This window comes from Pezoporus occidentalis, unplaced genomic scaffold (genome assembly GCF_034315485.1).
Source record: "Pezoporus occidentalis ecotype Australia unplaced genomic scaffold, CSIRO_AGI_Poc_V1 ctg35, whole genome shotgun sequence".
Taxonomy (NCBI): Eukaryota; Metazoa; Chordata; class Aves; order Psittaciformes; family Psittacidae; genus Pezoporus; species Pezoporus occidentalis.
Genome location: NW_026915483.1, coordinates 8,253,744 through 8,274,418, shown reverse-complemented (window position 1 = coordinate 8,274,418; position 20,675 = coordinate 8,253,744). Strand labels below are relative to the sequence as shown.

The window sequence follows — 20,675 nt, the reverse complement described above, 5'->3', positions numbered from 1 at the left end:
AAGTGTAGATATGAAAGTGAAAATAGACTCACAGCAGTACTGGTAAAAACAAAACCTCTCAAAGACAGAACAGAATCAGCAGTAGAGAGACTACAGCTGGGGGAGGTAAAGAGGACACACATCTCCAACCTACCCTAGAAACTCTGACAGTAACACCACCAACTGTGGTTCTAACCGCAAGTGTTTTATCGTTGAACTAAGGCTGGTGTCCACTCTGGTGTTGCAACCTGTTAGCAAGTTGATGGAGACAATATGGAAAATGCCTGCACAGGGAAAAAAATAAAGACTTACCATGCATTGTCAGACAACCAGGCATTAATGATTTGTCTTCAGCCTGTATTTTATACATTCTGTTTCAAAAACCAGATCTTGCTCTTTGTTTTCCATTCATTGCAACAGAAACAACACCAATCACAACAGAAACAGTAGAATGGAAAAACTGAAAAAAAAACCCAAACAAACAAAACCACACAAAAACAACAACCAAACACAAAACCAAAACCCACAAAAAATGCCCCCAAAACCTGTGGAATTCATCCATCTTTTTAATGGGGGGTTTTCCCCTCTTCAGCACAAAAAACTAATACACCAAGATTAACTGACTCTAATAAAAAAAAAACAAAAAACAAAACTCCACATTGTTGAAAAGACTGAAATCTTCCCACATCCCAAGTTAACACAATTATACAGAAGCAGCTTCCCAGTTTACTTCACTGTGATGCTCTCCTGAGAGCCAAGTTTAGCTTACAGTTTCACACACCACCACAGCTTTTTCCTTCTCTACCCACGTATTTGCTTTGCTTGTTGAGTAACATGGTTTATGAATTTCTACCCAACAGGTCTTTTCAGAAGCACAAATGAGACCAACAAATGCTTTCAGCATCTAAAGCAAAGCGGTAATCAAATGAGAGCACTTCACAGACCAAATAGTCAGAAAGTTGCCCCCACTGAGCACAAGGCTTACGGTCACTCTTTTGAGATGAAGTCACTTAGTTAACACTCCTATTGGTTTCCAGAGAATCTGCTCTGCTAATACATGTTTAAAGCATAAAGTTCCCCCATCAGGCCAGGAAAGAATTCCTGAATTTAGTATTTGAACATATCTGCCTATATGGAAGCAACACCACTTGCTCTCTTCACTGTTCGAGGACTGCTTCAACGAGTGAACCTGTTTGCTCCTCTCACAAATGATGTGAAGAATTACATGTTAGCATAGATAGTTTTAGGTTAACTTGAGTATAATGGCATTTCCCATAATTTGGTAATGAGGGCTTCTTATACATGTCTAAGAACAATAAAAGCAGCTGTACTACTACAGATGAATATGCAGAAGGATTGTTTTCAACAACACTTTATTGAAGCACTGCAAAACGATCACAATGATAGATGTTGCCTTTAACAGAATAAAGCCTGTAATGTCATAATTTAAAGGCACTAATCCTGGCACAAAGGTCTACTTACCCACCTTCCACTATGACAGAAATAAACACACCCAGTATTTTACTTTTCCTTTAAAACAGTATGTGCATACCCCCTCTGAGTGCCATTCTGTGTTTGTCATTTAAGTGACATGTAAAAGAAAACCCTAATGTTTCACCAAGGCATACTTTGACATTCGACATCTGTAGTCCTCAAGCAATGGACTACTCATTGAGGGTTTACAGTCTAGTGAGACAAGTCATTCTACACTCACATTTTGGGAATGAAAGTCCTGAAGCACATACCAGTCCCAGGCAGTCACACATTACTTCTGCTTTAGCACAATTCACTGCTTTGCTGCTTGTGTCATTGGCAATGCACTGCTCTCAGCAAGACAAATAACCTGATTTACACCCCCTGTTTAGAATTCGAGCTCTCTCAAGTCAGGGTCAGTGCAAAAGCAAGCCAGCAGGGAGCAGAGCTGGGGCATGCTACTGGGAGGAAGCGCATCTCTTTCACATCCAGTAAACACACAACAAGCAAATCATGACATGCCACTGCACAGCCACAGTAACTATAAAATTAAGCCTTAGAAAAGTTAAAAGCTTGATAATGCGGCTAAGCCATATTTCAAGTTATTATCGATCCCTGCACAACATCCCTATATTAATTTAATCAGCGACTGTTTAAGGCATTTTCTTTGGCCTCCTTTCTTCTACCAGAAAGTAAAGATTATGGAGCTTTATATGTCAGTATCCAAAAAGGACTGTCTTCCCAACCTGTTTCCATAAAGATGCAAAGAGAAAACACAAATCAGTAAGAAACTACATTATTAGTTCCACAGATCACAGAACAGCTCCACATTTGTGCATCTTTCATGTTGCCAAGATGTTGGACATAACTGCTCTGTGCAACTGCTAAGACACTCAGCTAAAGTCAGGGTGATGATGAGAATTATGCTGCACTGTAATTGCACTTAAAGAAACCACCATCCACATTAACACTGGAGTTTTTCCACAAAGAAAACTCTCCCACAGCCTAGTGCTGCAAATGCATGCACAAACATCTCCTCTCAGTCTGAAGACTCGCTGCTCTATGATCAGTAAGAGCCATCACTTGTACTGATCAACACCAACTATTTAGAGTTGAAAGATATTTTAAACCATCGAGACACCACACAATAGCAACACATCACAAAATCATAAACATATGACTGATGTCCAACTCCCATGCATATTCATGACCAAGACTTCTCTCTGGCTCAGTATTTGCCTTTTCACAAGACCTGCTTTTCTTAATATGCTAACAGCCAAGGCCTACTGCAGACATATCAGAAATGGGTTTCAGGACAATGGCTATTAAGTACAATAATTTATATTAGTAAAATGCATACCCAAAAGCAACTTTTGTTGAGAATGGGAAATTACATCAGCCTTTGTTTGCTGTAATCATCATGAGAGATTAGACTGGCCCAACAGATTTCCAGAAGCAGAACACAACTATAGCATCCAAGGTCAGGAGACAACACTGCTAAATATCTGCCTTAGGCTCCACACCTTCATTAGAACAGAAAAGATTTAACCTCGGACTTAACTGTGCCAGAGGAGTGAGCAGTTTTTTAAGTCCAAGGCTGAAAGATGGTGAGAACAGCCTCACTCCTCTGGAAGGACTTAGTACACTTTTCTGTTTCAAAATCAAGTGTAATCCTCTGCACTGGATTCAAGTAGTCACTTGAAGGTCTATACTTAAGCCATCTGGAAGAACAGTACAGGAGCAGCTCTGAAAACCTAGTCACTTTGTGAAGTAATACAAATGTACTTTCTAGAGTACACACATCACAGATGGCCTTTGTAGCTCTCCCTGCTATTTACATTTAGTAGAAACTATTCCTGACATACCATGTCAAGCAAAGAGCTGTCAACCAAATTCATACCACAGCTGATTTAAGTGATTAGTACTGGTATCAGGCCAACCAGGGTGACAAATCTTGCAGCAGTAATACTGATTTTGTGTCTAGAGGTATTTTGCTTTGAATTTTCACTCCAGGTAGCTTGCTTTGCATGCAGAAAACTTCCATCAACTGAAGAAATATACACACAATCTTTTACTCAACAGTTCATTAGTCCTTCCCACCAGAAAACCTACATGTGATGGATGCTAACAGAACACTACTCAAGCCTAAAAACTAACCTGTTTCTGGTAAGTGTGAAAGCTTACATGGAGGGAAGCCCCGACTGGAAGACATCCAGTTTGTTACCATTACTTGGAAGATGTTGACATACGGTCCTATAACTTAATCAGTGACCTATGAGAAATTTGTGTAACAAAGCATCTGGAAAGAACTATCACTGTAACTTCAGATTAAAGTCACAAAAGAGATTTTATTCAAGACCTTAGTCAATGAGAAGCCTCACTTCCCAATGGGATAAGAATCTTTATGCATTAATTGGCAGTGAATGATCAGAAACTGCTAGATCTGACACTTGTGCTAGAAAAGCAAAGGTTTTACTCTAGACTTGACAACAAGAAACAAGCTTGTAGACACATGCTTTTTTTTTTTTTCCCCTTGAAAACAGAGCTCCAGAAGGCTGTCCCTACTTAAGACCCTTCAGCTGATCAGTGCTTTTCATACACTGAAGTCTGCTGAGATTGACTAAGATTGCTCATGTAAGCTGAGAAAGCCCCAGGCCTGAAAGGTAGTTTTATGAATATTACACTTGAACAGTTGAACCACAGAAAATAAAGAAACTCAGGTATTTATCAAGCCTTTTGCCCCCACTCTAATCTTGTGGGAGAGCAGACAGACATCCCATATTTCCATGAGTTAAGCCACATCAACTCAAGTCAGTCAGTTAAGTGTCAATACAACCCTCAAAACATAAGTTTATTGAATAAAGCTGAAGAGCAGTAAACCAACATATGCATCCACCTAAATAAAAAAATTCACGTATTTACAAAGTTCAGTAATTGTATAAGTTGTTCACATGCAGAGAGTAATGCACAGGTTAACAATTGGTAGTGTTTGGATGCCATAAATGCTGAAAGCAGTGAAGTATATAAACACCAAACACATCGAGTTTAGCTATAGGCCAGTTAACTAAACAGTGACCTGGTCCCCCACAAAGATTCACACATTCTAGTTTAGTTTCCTTATTTTAGGCACAAGCAAGTTTGCTAAATAGAAGTTACCTGTAGCAGTTCCTGGTGAACTAGGGACTACAGTAGCAAGTTAATATACCCTCTCCTCTACAGCACCAGAGTATGAATTAATTGAAATCATGCTTCAGAGAACTGAAAGGGGACAAAAAGTTAAAATGTAAATTCAGACTGAATGCAGGCAGCATGTAGTGTCTGTGCAACAGTGCGATAGTTGGTACAGAACAGTAAGGCCATGGCAGTCTAAATTAAAACTGGCTTGTCATAACTGATATGGACTAAACTGTTTCCAACCAAAGACTCCAACATAACGCAAACCACATTTAGGTGAAGAATCACACACGGTGTGAGGCAACACAAGCAGGTGTACCATGTATTTGCATACACTAGTAAGCTACACTGACATTACTGTATGAACAAACCAGTCTTAACAAGTCCGTCCCTTTAAATATACTGAAGTCATTGAGAAAATAAAGCTACAAAAACATTACAATCTTTAGTTTATGCATACTTCCCTATACTGTAGGAGCTACTTGAGAAACAGGATCAATTCATTGGCTCTCTTGTGCTTTGACACAGTAGAACATTTCACCTTGCAACTTACAGACTTTGCACATGGTTACATCAAGAAAGCAGGCAGGTCTAGAGTTGTCACAATAGCCTAGATATTCCATAGCACCAGGTGAAACTGTGCCCAGCCATTTCATGAGCAGGAGAGACACTAGACAATTACATAGATATTGTGCTAAAGGTCAACAACTGACTCTACAGAAACATCAGTAATTTAAGTGTCATGCAGCTGCTCAGAATGTATGTTCTGGTTTCAGATAGAGACCACCAGTATCTGCAGATAGAAAAATGTATTTGAACAAAGTCTGATGTTCCTAGCAATTTGTTTTCATGCTGGAATACTCCAATTTTTTTGAAAGTCTGACATAACAGTCCATTCCCATTCCCCACATAAACGTTAAACAGAAGCAACAAAATGATTTTAAACAGTTTGACTCTTTCCTAATGCATCATGAGAGTTTTCCTTTTCAAGTGACAGGGTAAGATCTCAGCTGTAGATTAGTGATGCTGATCTATTATGCCTTGTGCTCCCCTCTGCAAACAGCTTCCATTTCTCTGCTTACATACACACATCACATGCATTTGTGAGATTAATCAGTATCCCACAACTCACGCTTAAATGTTTTCTAACTACTGTATGTGGCATCTTACAGAATCTTAATGCTGTCAAGCATCAGCATCTTCAAGCCACTAAACACTAGAAATAAAACACCTGCTGAAAATCATATAAAAACCTGGCCCTGAAAAACCAGAACAGAGTGTACCATCATAGTTAACATGGTAGAGAGATTAGGTTATCTTTTCTTAAAAAGCCCCCCCCCAACCCTCCCACCATAGATGGTTGTAAAATAAATATTTGTGCTGACTTTATCATGACAACTCTAGTTGTTTTGTGACAGAATAGGAATACAAGTCTTCAGCAGTGCACATGAGAAATGAACCGTGAAAAGGCAGATTCTTGATACAGGATTTTGGGGTAGTATCTCATTATGGAGGGAAGTGGACAATTGAGATTATGGCCGACTGGTACTGGAGATTCCAGGAAGACTTCAGCTTCTTCTTGATTTTGAATGCTGAATAAGCCACTGAAGCGTGATATCTGGAGAGAGAAGAGAAATTCCATATTCAAGTGTCTATCTGTATTTGTATAACTGGCATCGCTTTGGTATGCCAGTGTCCTCAGACATGACAGGAATATCCAAGTCCTTCTCTAGCGGATGATCCAAGACAGATCAACAGAATAATTTTTTGGAATGCTTGCTGTCAGTGCTTTGGTCCTATAGCTGCACAGCATCTCTTAAGGAGCATTTAAAGGAACTGCCCCAGACATCCTTCTTACTCAGTCAACTACACCTCTAGAAAAAAAGACATCTTTTAACCTGACACTTCAGTACGACTCACATAATTAGTTTGAGATCAACATTACTCTATCTAGCCAGTCTGTGTCTCCTTGCCTAACAAAGTTAGTTTAGCCCTACAGTATAAGTCTTCAAGTTCCTCCATGCTTGAAAGAGAGTCTCCTAAGGAAGTTAAATGCACTAATATCATACCAGCCCAATGCTTCTAGCAGCACCTTCCCTATAGCATCAGTGATGCTCAGCTGTGCTGTGAGGCTTGTGTGGGAGATATGAGAGAAAGGAGTATCTGCTGCTCCTGTCCACCACGTTCTCATCTTTGATAGTAAGGTTCGTGCCTAAGAGGTCAGAAGAGTTCCAGAGGCAGATTTTTCTGGAAAGAAGTTGAGTCCTTAACATAAAGCAGTCCTGGTACCCTTTGTAGCTTGTTCCTGTGACCACCAGCCTGAAGTTTCCCTCATCAGTAAACTTGTGTTAGCCTGCCAGTGAACCAGTGTCAATCTCATGGCAGCCACAAGAAGGCAACACTTGCCATCCTTTTCCTGATAAGTACTGTGCTTTTATTCAGTTGAGATTACTTGGTTTATTTACAATACTTATGTCAAATACTTGGTATTACACAGTACCATGGTTTCTGCCTTTGAACTTCAGAAATTCTAAAGCAATTGATGTCAGCACCAGAAAAAATTACTGTCTGGCTGCATGGAGGAGTGACTAGCATAGGCCACAACAGGAACTGCTTTGATAAGACAGCAAGGGAAGATGATAATTTCAAGGTAATGACTGAGGAAAAACCTGCTTCAAGTACTTGCTAGCTTCATAGAGTGTGGCAGAGTTGAGAACACCCAACAGAAGTATAAAATCATTTAGGTCAAACTAATAGTGAGACTAGTCAGGTATTTGCTGCAAATTAAAGGCAAGCAGCAGATTTCACTTTAATACCAGTCAAGCTCCCTCACTGCCATCAGGTGTTATATAAAATTTAACCAGTGCACTGACACATCATTCCTTCATTTGTTACCAGTTTACTGAAGCCAGGAAGCTTAAGTAGTTACAGTCCCCCAAATCCATCCCCTGACAGCTCTTCATAATGTTAAACATTTTAGGTTAATAGTTACCTATATTATCTTTCTCTTTGCAAGAAATTGAGTAGCAGCAGATTTCTCTGTCTTGAATAGCAGCAAGATTCCTACAAGAGAGAGAACATTTCAACATACACTTGTAACAAAGACTCTTACACTGACAATCTAACCTGTTCCTCTTCAAGTAGCTTGGTTTTTTACAATGTTCCAGCTAGCTCCTGTTGCTGGGTTTTCTACTTACAAATACAAGCTTACTCATGTAACAACCTTATGTACACAAATTCATTTGGAGTTAAAGCAGCCTTTCTTCAGAAGGGTTAGACTTACATCTTTTCAATTAGCTGTTTCTCATCCAAAGCATTAGGAAGGTCTCTCTTATTTCCAAGTACTAGAACCTGTAATCCAGAGTAGAAGGAAACAGTTGCAGCTTTTTTAAAAAAAGAACAGAAAAAAAAAAAACACACCAAACCACACAGCAAACTTCAGGGAGTCTGATAAGTAGTCTGCACTAGGCTAGTAAATCGAACGGAATGAGAAAATCACTATTAAGCTAGATGAAGGAAGGCTGACACAGGGAAAGTGGGGGTACAAATAAACTGTTACATGCAAAAAGCAAGCATGAGAACACATCAACTGATAAAACCAAGAACAATCCCAGTAGGCTTCACCTGTGATTCCCTAAGCTTACTCTATACTTCTGTACTACACTTTGGTTAACCTCAACTATAGCAGACTCTAGAGAGCACAAATGCATGCTGTGGAATATTCTACTATTGGAACTCCTGTCCTTTTTTTAATCTTTTTTTTTGTTGTTGTTGCTGTTGGCACTGAACAAGAGTAAGATCATTGAAGAATTGACTGAGGTCAACAATTTGATTTGAGACACAACAGGCAGGTATTGTTCATGCTTATACTAACCAAAAAGGTTAGGTCTTTCTTACACTTAACGGTTCAAGCCAAACTTCAGAGTGGCTAAAGTTTTATGCATTCTGCAAGCAAGTTTAATACTGCGTACGGCAACATTACTTACGGGGATTCCTTGTAACTGTGGCTTATCTAGAAGATTGTGCAGCTCATTTCGAGAGGCTTCTATTTTTTCACGATCTGCAGCATCTACCATGTAGCTTTAAAGAGAATTTAAGGTTAGATCAGTAAGACTGAACTACTTCATGAACAGCAGTCTTTCCTTTACACTGTTCTAAGCACATTCAACAAGGCTTTAAACAAAGCTAGATCTTCCGAGCAAAGAATTTGGTTCTTTTAAAAAAATTCTCCAAGATCAGAGTAGATGGAAGATTCTTTCAGTTAGACAGCACTGCCATCCAATTCAGACAGGAAGCAGTTAGTACTCAAGATCACACGCTGGTAAGAAAATAACCTATCGTGAGCCCTGAACTTAAGGGTAAAAGAGGTCAATATGGCTGCAGTACAGTTGCAAAATTAAAACAAGTACTATCAAGTCAGGCATGCACTGTTAGGGTACACACAGAAGAGGAGCAAATCTGAAGTTAAGTACTAGCTGAAAGAAGATGACACTTACACAATAGCATTAACTCCTCTGCAATATCGCTCCCACATGCTTCGGAATCGTGGTTGCCCTCCTATATCCCAAATCTTAAGGCAAGGGGAAAAAGACAATTTAGCCATGCACTATGTCTAAACATGTCACGCAAAGAATAAGACAAGAAATCAAAACAGTTTTTCCCTTCTCCTTAGGCCAGCTGCAAGACCTCTCACATATCAGAGCAGAAATAATCCCTAGTACAGCTGCTCAAAGCTTGCAGGCCCAACAGCATAAGCTGCAAATTAGAGCATCTTACACCAGGTGCAAGAACACACTTGTGTACTAAGTCTACACACTGTGCTATACAAGGAAATAAGATGTATTGACTTAAAACTGCTTTTTGTTAAGCCTACCCTTAAGCAATATTGATGAGCAGAAGTGGAGAATCTCTGAGAATTAACTCAGATTAGAGCCAGACAGCTTTATCACAAGATTGCTTTAACTAGTCCATGAGTCTGGAAATCACACACATATTTTCATTTAAGAAACCCCATAAACAAACATGCATATCCTTAAGCTATTTGACAGATTTAGCTGAGCCTCTTCGGTACCCTGTATTTGTCCCAATGGTGGAAGCAAAACAGAGCAAACATACAAATTTTAAACTAGAAACTGAAAACCACCTTGCATGGGTTTAAAAAGAGACAGACAACAATAGCAACATACCTTTATTGTAACATTACCCTTTGTAACTTTCCTCATGTTGAAGCCCACAGTAGGAATCATATCTTCACTGAATTGACCTGACTGAAAACAAGAAAGGTGAATTTAGTGCTTACCTGATGCAGCTAGTTTACATAATAAAATGTAGTCTTTTACTGTCTTTCAACTGAAGGCTTTATAGACAAGAAGTTGCAGATATTATATTCATGTGTACTGAAGCTTGTGTTAAGTCAGTGGAGTCATTTCTTACAAGCACTGAAATATTTTTTTCCCAAGCCTTGAGGCAGTCAGGGCAGCAAAGTTACCTGTGGAAAAATGCTTTGCACAACTTAACAGATGGACAAACAGGGCAAGTATAGGAAAAGAGCCATTCACCTACTTCTGCTGGAGCCAAGTTCTGTACATCAGGATCTCCTAGTTACCTGGAAGCTAGATTTTCCTCTGATGCAAGCTACTCTATGTATGACAGTTAGAGTAATAAATCACTCCTATGGAGTAAGTCTCCAACCCACAGGAGTAAGTCTCCAACTCCCCGAGGAGTGTTAAAGGCTGGAAAGTGGAAGGACCTGACAGGTCTGCTTCCTGCTAGGCTACAGTGTCCAACCTGTTCCACAGTGGAAGAGGTAACTGGAATGCAATTGGAGAATATTTCAGTCCATTTCCACCAGAAGTTCAGCATCACTTTAAGGTCTGACATAACTGCCACAAAACAGTGCTGTATTAGAGAGGTTCTCTGGTGGCAGATGTTTTACTGTCTGTTACACTTTTATCTGTAACAGCTTGAAAGCCAAGTTCACAGCTATCTCCTGCAGCTAACCCAAGAGCTGTAACAAGCGTTATCAACAGCAGTACAGATTTCTCCCATGCTCCCTTAGCTTTTTGGCAGAAGGTGAATCTTAGCCACAGCGGTCATTGTGTATCACACTACATCCATTATGTGTAATGCAACCAGAGAGTCAACCAGATTTGGAAAAAAGATCGACTCAAATGCATTCAGTTGTTTAATTAAGATCTGGTATCACAGCAGCAGAAAATCTGCTTCTCTTCCCTAATGTTGCACAGAGAAGCTAGCCCGAGTTAAAAGCCCTTTAGGATCTCTGAAGCAGATGTCACCTCACCCTACAGTTAGGGCACAACTGCTTACAAGCTGGAAGTAGTAACTAAGTCCAACTGGACATGCCAAAGAAGGCCAACAGCATACAGGGCTTGTATCAGGAATAGTGTGGCAGCAGGATTAGGGCAGTGATCAGACTCTGTGCTCAGCACTAGTGAGGCCACACCAGTGTATCAGTTTTGGGCCACTCACTACAAGAATGAGGTGCTGGAGCTGGTCCAGAGAAGGGCAACAGAGCTGGTGAAGGGTCTGGAGCACAAGTGTGAAGGGGAACGGCTGAGGAAAGTGGGGGTGTTCAGCCTGGAGAAATAGAGGCTCAAAGGAGATCCTAACACTCTTGACAGCTACCTGAAAAGAGGATGGAGGAAGGTGGAGGTCAGCCTCTTCTCCCCCCCCCAAGAGGACAAGAGGAGATAGCCTCAAGTGGTGACAGGTTTAGATTGGATGTTAGGAAAAATGTCTTCACTGAAAGGGTTGTCAAGCATTGGAACAGGCTGCCCAGCAAAGTGGTGGAGTCACCATCCCTGGACGTATTTAAAGACGTGTAGATGTGGCATTTAGGGACACAGTTTAGTGGGCAGTGCTGGGCTAACAGTTGGACTCAGTGATCTTAAAGGTCTTTTCCAACCTAAATGATTCTACGCTGTGAGAAGATGCTGTTCAGAGCATCTTTGCAACCAGAAGATGATCAGCTCGTAATACCAATGCTGTTATTCACTTCTACGCCTAGAAGCCTGCACTTTCTTTGGCTTGCTCCCACTAGTTCACCCCCAACCCCACACTGTGATCTTCCTCTAGCATACCAGAGCTGCAAGCTTCACATCATACAGACTCCAGTGCAAGTCTGATAAATATTAGAAAGCATCTGAAAACATACAGGTGATAACGGTCTCATTTGGGCTTATTTGGCCAAATCCTTCAGTTAAATGGCATGTTGATCTTGCCATTGACCTCCAAAACAGAAATACATCCAGAGCTTAGACTTGAAAAGACAGCAGTCCCTGAACAGGTGGTGATTTTTCACATTTAGTATCTGCTTTCCAGGTGCACGGCTATACAGCTAATTGTGTTTTAAAAGAAGCAAAAAAATAACTAAGTCCTTGAATACAAGGAAAGCAACAGTAAAAAGCAATGATCTGAAAAATGGACAGCTTAAACCTCATGAGGCAGGTGTTTTGCATTCTCATTTGCAAGATGTTTCAGCTCTTTAAGCTACACGTATCAATCTCATGCAGGGTATTTCAGAAACTACTCTAACCTTTCTGATAACTTGGCAAGGTAGGTGCACAACCTGCATGCTGGCTCAGGAGCTTCCTGTTCCTGCCTTGAAAGCCCAGTGTGCAAGTTGCCCACCTCAGCCAGCTGGATTATGTGTAGCTCAGCGGCAGGTGATTAACCCTGCTTTCCACATCTGATGCAGTTTAGTTCAGTTCATAAAGCATGCACTGCCAATCTTGCCTTTGAAGGGTCAGCTTGCAATGGTTGCTCAAGAACCACTGCATTCCTGCCTCTGCAGTCACACCCTACACCCACATCTTCTAACCAAACATCTCCCAAGCACTCCTTCAACCTCCATCTCTGTGCTACATTATATTACCCACCCCATATGCTGTCAGCTATCCCACTCATACTTCAAGACCCTTCACTCAAGTGCTGTTCCTACCAATAGCTCATGCTCTCTTTCTTTTAGGATACAAATAGCTCTACCACTCTTTTAGGATACGGATTGGAGCAGCTCCTCTTTTGCCCTATGCTTAATGTAACGTTGAAGAAATTTCTGGAAAGCTTCCTTTTGGTGCATCACAGTATCTTCAGAAAAGCTGCTGCACCATATACTACTTTACAAGTACTCTCTACCCACACTACACACCCAGGTGGCATAAAAACTTGTTCTGACTTGCTTAAAAACTGGACTACGGAGTCACTCAGTTACAACTTGAGTTCCAGCTTTCTGTATGTTGCTTTGTAGGCAAAACAAGCCAGCACTGACATACTTTCTGAGCTGTCAGAAACAGAAGAGAAGCGTATCACAGCTGCTTTCACTGAGCTGCCTCCAAAACACAAGCATGCCCATCCCCACTATAAAAAGTTAAGACTTATTCTGAGGTGAGGTGGGCACTTTACAGCTTTGAGAGGCACACCTGACTGCAGGGTTTGAGCATACTGATCAACTCATCTCTTCATTTGAAAGACCTTACTTTGATATCAGTGTGGGTGTTCACACACTGTTCACACATTGTTCACAGTTTACATGAAGAAACCTTGTATTTTAAGCCACCTTATATTTTAAAATAGATCAAAAATGGTAAAAAGATGGTACAGGATTTTGTCAGCAGGCAATGATCTCCTTTGATAGGTTCTGCTACTGCAGCCAACCATCTTAGCCCAGAAACAGTTCCTTAAACCCAGAATTTAGAGGGCTTTTGTTTACTACCTCTACAGGGGGAAAAAAGCCAGGAATTCAGCTGCATCTTATTCATATGCAAAAGCTACTTGCTCAGTAGAAGAAGAATATGCTTTTATTAGTAAGCAATTCTGTTTGAATCAGACTTCCCTCTAGCCCTCCTAGAGCAGATTACTCAGCCCTATCAGCGTGTGTTCACAATACAATGGTTTCTCCTTCTAAAACAGGCATCAGCTTTCAAACAAGTTTGATAAGCACAGAAATATTTTCAGTTCCTGATCTCAAAGTGCTTGGCTGTTGTCATACACAGTAGCATTGCTCAAACACTCATATAGTCAAACACTTATAGCTCAAGCCACTCAAGAGTAGCTGCTTACAAATCCAGCAAGAACATCCATTTCAGCACTTGCGAATATTCCAGTAGGCAGACCCTGTACTTCATCCAGGCCTCTTGGAAGATTAGCCTTGTGTACTGCAAGTGACAATGAATTAAGCCATTAGCTCTGAGGTCACACAGCCTAAAACCGTTCACTGAAGGTCACAAAACAAAGTTAACTCTAGCCCCTGATAAGAAAGAGGAAGACTAAACAGACCAAATTTCAGAGATCACATGCAGAAAGAACCTGCAGGACTAGTCGTTAAGCCTTCTGGTTTAAGACCTTTTCAATACTACAAGTTCCCCAAGAGTCCAAGATTGTGACTTTAGCACAACATGAACCCATTCACCTGCCTGAGTATTTATGCTGAATAGGGATTATTCAGAGGAGCAAAACTGCTTCCCAGAGCTGAACTAGGTCCCTGCATTATATTCCATCACAGGGCCAACTCCTACTTCAACAAATCCATTAGCATTCAGCTCACCTCGCATCTAGTCATAGTATCAGCCCTTGCACGGACTGCAGTGTTATGCATTGCACTCTCCATCACTAACATTCCAGAAGTGTGAAAAGGATGAGAGTTCAGTCTTAAGCTGCAGCCAGCTTAACCCACAAACTACATGCAGAAGACTGCCAGCTCCTAGGGAGTTATGCTTACCAGACTGTCAGCACCAAGCCCTAAGCAGTTTGATCAAGTAATTGAGTGTAATACTGGAATTCCTCCTTCCTCTACCTTCCCTAAAAGCTCATTTCAATACATTAAAGGAGCCATTAAAGGCAGAACTCAAACTGCAGCAGTAGAACCAGTGTTCCCTCTTCTTTCCAGCTAAAGCAATAAGCTTTCTCCTGCTATCAGCAGAAAGCATGCTGCCTACAATGGTCCATCCTCATGGTCCTCAACCACCAATTCACAGCTACCAGATTTTGATTCCACAGCCTGCACAAGGAGATTCTTTATAACAACAGAAAAAGTCAGGGCAGCCTTCAGCTTGTATCTCATAAAGCTAACATGATTCATTACTGTTACAGGACAAATTTCTTCATACAGACTTTGTTACTACACACCAAGGATTTCTTTATCTTTACTCATAATACTTTTCATCCATCTAGAAGAGATCACAAACAAGCTTAGCTGATGAGGAGACAATAACATTGGGAGTATGCATCCCAGCCAGGACACTCCCAACTCGCCTGAACCAGTATATAACCTTAAGCCCTGCTGCTCATCCCTAAACTTTTCACACTAAGAAAATCACTGCATCTTTCAGAAATCTCTTCTTAAGGAAAAAAAAAATGGCAGGGTAATTTTAGCATTACATAAAGCTACCCCTACACTAAGCCTCCTCTGCAACATTCATAGCCTCAACCAAAAAGCACATTATATATGGACAAATCAATTCTCCAGTTTCTGTAGTCTAGCTGCCTTCTTGAAATACTTCAGTGTTTCAGCTACTTGTGATCACATTCAGAAGCTTGAACTCTAGTTTCGAAGCCTCAATCACTGTGATCAAACAGTCCCTTGAAAAGCTTTACAACAGCACTTCTATGACTGATTGCTGCAGAAATCAAAACAGTGGTATCCAACAAGAAAATGAAGTTTTATTTCCCCAACCCTGACTTCAGTGGATGTTTAAAAGGACATGGTCTGCTTAACATGTACTACCACACAGCAGTTAAATAAGACCTAAAAAGACACATTTCTACCTAGAAGTCAGTCACACAAGACTTGCAGACATTTCATGCCTTTCATGAAAGCATCTTTCTCCAGGTGTTACCACTTAAAGCTCTTCCACTACTTAGGGTGCTATATGGGAACTTAAGACCAGGATGGAAAAACTAGATTCCAATTTTAATCACCTGGTTCAGACCAGGTGGGATACAGCATGCAGGACCTCAAAGAAAAAGTATTAACTAGAGTATGAGTCACCTCATATTAGCTTTATTACCTAATGAAGTGAGGCAATCCATTTCAAGAGACTTCTCTGATTAAGAAACATTTCACTTAAAAAAAATATCAACCTTCTCGCTTAACTACCATGTGTATGAGGTGACAACACACGTTATTTATGACCTACCTGGTGTTTCAGAAGGCACTAACACAGCAGCAAAGCTCTTTAGAGCAATCTTTTTCCACACTTCCCTGGTGCGGCTTCTTTAAGTCAAAGTTATTTACAATAATCACGAGGACAGAAGGAAGTCACAGCTCCCAGCTGACCAAGGGAATCCTTTCTTGAGGCATTTCTAAAACTGCCTCTCCAGAACCAAGGCCTCATTCAAAGACTTGTCAGATATCCCAAAGTTAAAACCACACCATGCTAATTTAGGCTTTGACACAAATCTTAAAAAGGGATCTTATTTGCCCTATCACTACAAATGGAACAGATTGAGTTAAGCTCTTAAACCTGACAACAGTATTGGGGAAGTCCAACTCCAACCCCTGCTATTTTCCTCTCCTGCCTGCTGAGGATCAGGCTACCAAGCTTCAATGTTCCAGTGCCAAACTCCTGGATCAAGAACAAATCTACCAGGTTTCAAGCAACACTTCGCAACAGGAAGCGCTGCTCTTCTATGAAGCACTTTTCTGAAGCTGAATAAGTGTCCCTTTATTCACCAGCATGCACTGCCCACAGCCTGGAAGCAGAGTCAGTTTACTTGAGTCACATTTCAGTTGTGTCATGTGGCTGTGGAGCTCGTTGCCTCCCGCACCTCTCCACAACGGCATGGCTGGGACTCACAGCTTTGACAGCATGTCTGATGAAAACCTGTTAATAGATGCTATTTGCAACGATACAAATGACAGAAGATACTACAGACTCCAGCAACTAATGGGCATTTCAAGTCCTCAGACAAGAAGCTAACAACTCAAGATGTGATACTGGGATAACATGCAGTTTCTACACACAAGAGCCACAGGCCATCTACATTATGGAAATCAGGACCAGGAAGAAATGATATCCTCCCTTGTGAACAAGTTTACTCATGCACATGGAAAGCTTATGCTTAATATCTAATTAGAGACAGTGACTAATACAGAGCCTCAGCAAAGCAGAAGCTGCATTAGTTGCATTCAGCTGTAACTAGATTTCACTGCTAAGGTCAGTTTTTAAACCTTCTAGTCAAAGTAAGTTTGGTCCGATCAGAAACTAAGTGCATGTTTACACTGAAGGAATAAATACAGTCAAACCAGTTACCTACCTGGAAAAAGATTATTCTAGAATGGGACTGTCTGCCTGTCATGCCCTTTCTACTCCAGCAGCAGTCAAGCCTTGGATCAAGTCTCCTGTGTAATTGCTTGAGTTTTTCCTCTCCTTGCATATGCCTGATTTGATTGGCATAAATTACATTAGAGACTTAGATTAGATTAAACTCACTGTTGTAAAGAGACTGGTAACAGCCCTCTGTTAGACAGAACACAACCTTATAAGCCATAGCAAGTTCCTGGTATGCAATCCAGCTTTTAGAGCTATTCTACAGGACTAGCATCTTGCTGTGTCATTCCTTTCATTTTGGTTTTAAGCAATCCCAATGCTTGACAGCTACATCCATCCAAACCATTAACTGGCCTGCAGAGAGCAGTTATTCTTTTTCGGCTCTTCTTTCCAAATGCATACTCTGAATTAAAGTCCTTCAAGGAGGCAGCTAACAGGAAGTTAGCTCTTCATGCCATGGACAGCACTACTACTTCAAGAACTAATACTGCACTGCTAACTGAAGCTTAGGGCTTTTATTTAAAAAAAAAAAAACAAAACAAAACAAACCAGTAATAAACCCCTGAGCAAGTCCCCTCACTCTCTTTCTTTGAAAAGAATCACTAGATTTTTCTAATTAAAAAGTTCGGAAAAGCAACTTGCTACTTCCAAACTTAAACCACCTAACTAGGCTGTGTCATTATGCATAACAACTTCCTTATTCAGTTTTGCAAGAGTGCTTGAATGACACTCAGATAAATGTCTGGGTGTGATCCTAATGTGCGGTTGAAACCTTGCAAGATTCAACCACTAGCAAAGCAAGCTGGATACAGATGTCAGCTTCACTTAGGTGTATTTTTCCCATTTGAGATGATTTAGATGGACTAAACCAAAGTGCAGCTACTACAACAATTCAGTACTACTCCACATATCTGCACTATCCACACAGTTTCACAGATAACTCCCTGAAAGAAACGTGCTGCTGATACTGCACAGACAGAACAGCAAAGTCAAGTGCCATCACCATCTAGGATCCCAGAAGACAAAACACCTGCAGAATAACCTCAGTACCCAAAACTCTACGAACACGCCAGCTCAGCAGCCACAGACTGAGGTTGTTCAACAATTTCAAAGTTCCATTTTTAGAAATCCAAGCCCAGAGGTAGCAGCAGCTCTTACTGTGTTAAAGAAAAGGCTTCTAGCATTCTTTGTCCAGCAACTTTCACCTAACATACCTAGGCAGAGGAAGTTTCCTTTTATGAAGTTAGACCCATTTCACAGCATTATCATGAAGACCACCAAGTGCTAGCATCCACAGCTACACAAGAGGTTAGTTACATTTCGACAGCTAGTTAAATGTAAGTATTCTGTATAACTGCAAGAGAATGACAGTCCTTTTCCTATCCTGCACCTCATTTAACTGACAAATAAATACATTCATAAAAATAGTAATATTCAGATGACAGCCAAAAAAAAAAACCAACCCAAACAAAACCAAAACCCAAAACATCCTGAAGCTCTGTTGATTGTAAGGCTAAATACACCAGCTTCCTTCTTCTAGAGGCACTGAACTCAAGACAGTCATGCTCCTGCAAGACTAGAAGGTACCCTGGTTTCCCATTTCAGTTTCCCTACAAAGGCTTTCAAATTCCAGCTCGTCCCTTTGAATTGTCTTCCATCACATGCATCCGCAGAACAGGACACTGATGAGGCCGAACACAGCATTTAAGCAAGCCATGCTTTATCTTGTTCAACAATGGAAAAGTTTCATGTAGGAGGATTCTCACACCCTTCCTTCATCTGCTCCAGGCAGATCGTCAGATAAGCAGGCCCAAGTTCAGCAGTGTGCTGCTCTTAGGCTTGGAAGTTGTACTTCTTAGCACATACCTTAAGAGAAAGTAGATTATTTAATGCAGATTTCAGCAAACAGGGTAAGCAAAAAACTGAGAGAAGGACCATGAGAGGGAAACACTTAAATCATTTACTGATGACCACTAGAAAAAAAGTCAAATGGAGGAAAGCCACTGAAGACACATTATACTATCTTCACCTTATGCTAACGCAAGCCTCACCAGACTAATACGCTGACTGAAACAAGCCTTCAGAGCACGCGGCACAGCTCCGATACAGCTATCGGTGTCATCAGGGTCCCATTAGCACACAAAGGTTTATGGAGGCCCCGCGCACGGCTGGCTCAGCCACCGCCTAGGAGCCAACCCCGCGAGGGCCGCCGTGGCCAGCTCCTACCCCGGGCAGCCCCGCGGGAGCGGCTGCACCCCGCATTCGGGCTCCGCATGTGAGACACTACCGGCCTGGGGCGCGCCGGTAAGCGACAGAGAGGACCGAGGCCGGACACGAGGCCGCTCCCGGCCCGGCCCGGCTCTACAGCGGCGCCAGCCCCCTCCAGCGGGGCCTGCACCGGCCGCGACGTGCCTGGCACCGTGCGGCTGCCAGGTCTACGCGCCAGCCCCGCCGCCGCCTGCCCCGAGACCCGGCGCGGCCCGCTCACCGCGATGACGTTGACGAAGGTGGTCTTGCCCGAGTACTGCAGCCCCACCAGAGTGAGCTCCATCTCCTCCTTCCAGAAGAGGGAGCGGAACCAGTCCAGCAGCCGGGAGAGCAACGCCAGCATGGCTGCGGCAGACGGGCGGGCGGGCCGGGGGTACTGGCGGGCTCGGCCCGGGACTGGCGGCGGCGGCTGTCGGGCACCGGCGCGCTCCCACACGGCCCAGCTCGCCCCCGCGCCGCGGTCATATGACGCCTCGACGCGGCTCGCGCGACGCAACCAAGAGAGGCCTCGCCACCCCCTGCCCCTCCGCTGCACCGCCCCCTGCCGGAAGCCACCCGCGCTGCGCCCGGGGAGGACCGGCGGCGGCGGGAGGGCGGGGCGGAGGCGGGGCCGCGCTCCCTTGGGCGGGAGCCGGCCCGGCGGCTCCCGGCTGTGCAGTCGGACGGTCTTGTTTCGGGGTCCGGCGCAGGCCGTTCCCTCCGGCAGCAGTGCCGTGCTGTGAGCCATCCCCACGGCCCCTGAGCCATCCCCAGCCGCCTGCTCCATCTGGCCCCAAAGAAGTGGTGCCCCAGCCGCCCGCGGATCCCCTCAGAGCCTCCCCGTCCGCTCAGCCGCCCAGCAGGGCGGGGAGCAGGACCCGACCAGGGCTGCGTGGAGGGTTGAGGCTCCAGTCACAAAGCACACCGGTTGTGGGGGCTCTTCTTGGTGCATCCCCCGGTTTGTTCCTCTCTCGGGTGGGTCTGTGAGAGCTGAACACTGAAGCATGGAGCTGCAGGGCCCTGCAGGCACAGTCTGGGCTTGCAGAGCACCAAGGGTTAAGAAATACTAACCGTGATGTTTCTACGTGGTACATACAGAGTGTTTTTTAAAGCAAGCATGCTCTCAGAACTGCAAACATCCCTGCACATGCTCTTACCCTCACGTAACAAGATGTTCTCTAGAAGCTTTGCCAGGAATCCCTGCGTTTTGCACAGGCTTTTTCAGGTGTTTTACTGAGGACCTCACTGCTGTGCTGGTCAGGGCACTGTAACTGGTTATTATAATCCTTGGACATACTAAGCCTAGTTGTGTAAAGCCAATAGCAGGTGAAGATTAGAAATCCCCCAGCTTCAAAGAACAGCAGAACAAGAAAGCAAACCAGTGCACACATCTGCATGGGTTTAAAACAGAAGGCGACTGGGGCAATACAGATTGACAAGCCCTAAGCATCTTGATGTACATAATAAATACCTCACCTCTCCAAACATCTGCCCCCAGTGGGACATTGATGAGGA

General features: G+C 42.8%; 1 protein-coding gene across 1 annotated transcript; it reads right to left on the bottom strand.

Moving 5' to 3' along the window:
- Positions 1-4,271: 4,271 nt before the first annotated feature.
- ARL8B (ADP ribosylation factor like GTPase 8B) lies at positions 4,272-19,668 on the bottom strand. The gene is made up of 7 exons (XM_062630405.1): positions 19,402-19,668; positions 9,813-9,893; positions 9,123-9,196; positions 8,613-8,706; positions 7,910-7,977; positions 7,619-7,689; positions 4,272-6,244 (listed from the first exon to the last, which is right to left on the bottom strand). Exons 1-7 carry the CDS (start codon positions 19,522-19,524, stop codon positions 6,195-6,197), a joined length of 561 nt encoding a protein of 186 aa, XP_062486389.1. The 5' UTR covers positions 19,525-19,668; the 3' UTR covers positions 4,272-6,194.
- Positions 19,669-20,675: the final 1,007 nt, after the last annotated feature.

What these genes read in the sequence shown, in the direction of transcription:
- ARL8B (XM_062630405.1), bottom strand. Translation starts at nt 19,524, where the DNA reads ATGCTGGCGTTGCTCTCCCGGCTGCTGGACTGGTTCCGCTCCCTCTTC. An exon ending in CCTTCGTCAACGTCATCGCG is followed by an intron (nt 9,894 to 19,401) that starts GTGAGCGGGCCG and finishes TCTTGTTTTCAG; the next exon opens with TCAGGTCAATTCAGTGAAGA. An exon ending in CAAAGAGAAAGATAATATAG is followed by an intron (nt 6,245 to 7,618) that starts GTAACTATTAAC and finishes TTCTCTCTCCAG; the next exon opens with ATATCACGCTTCAGTGGCTT.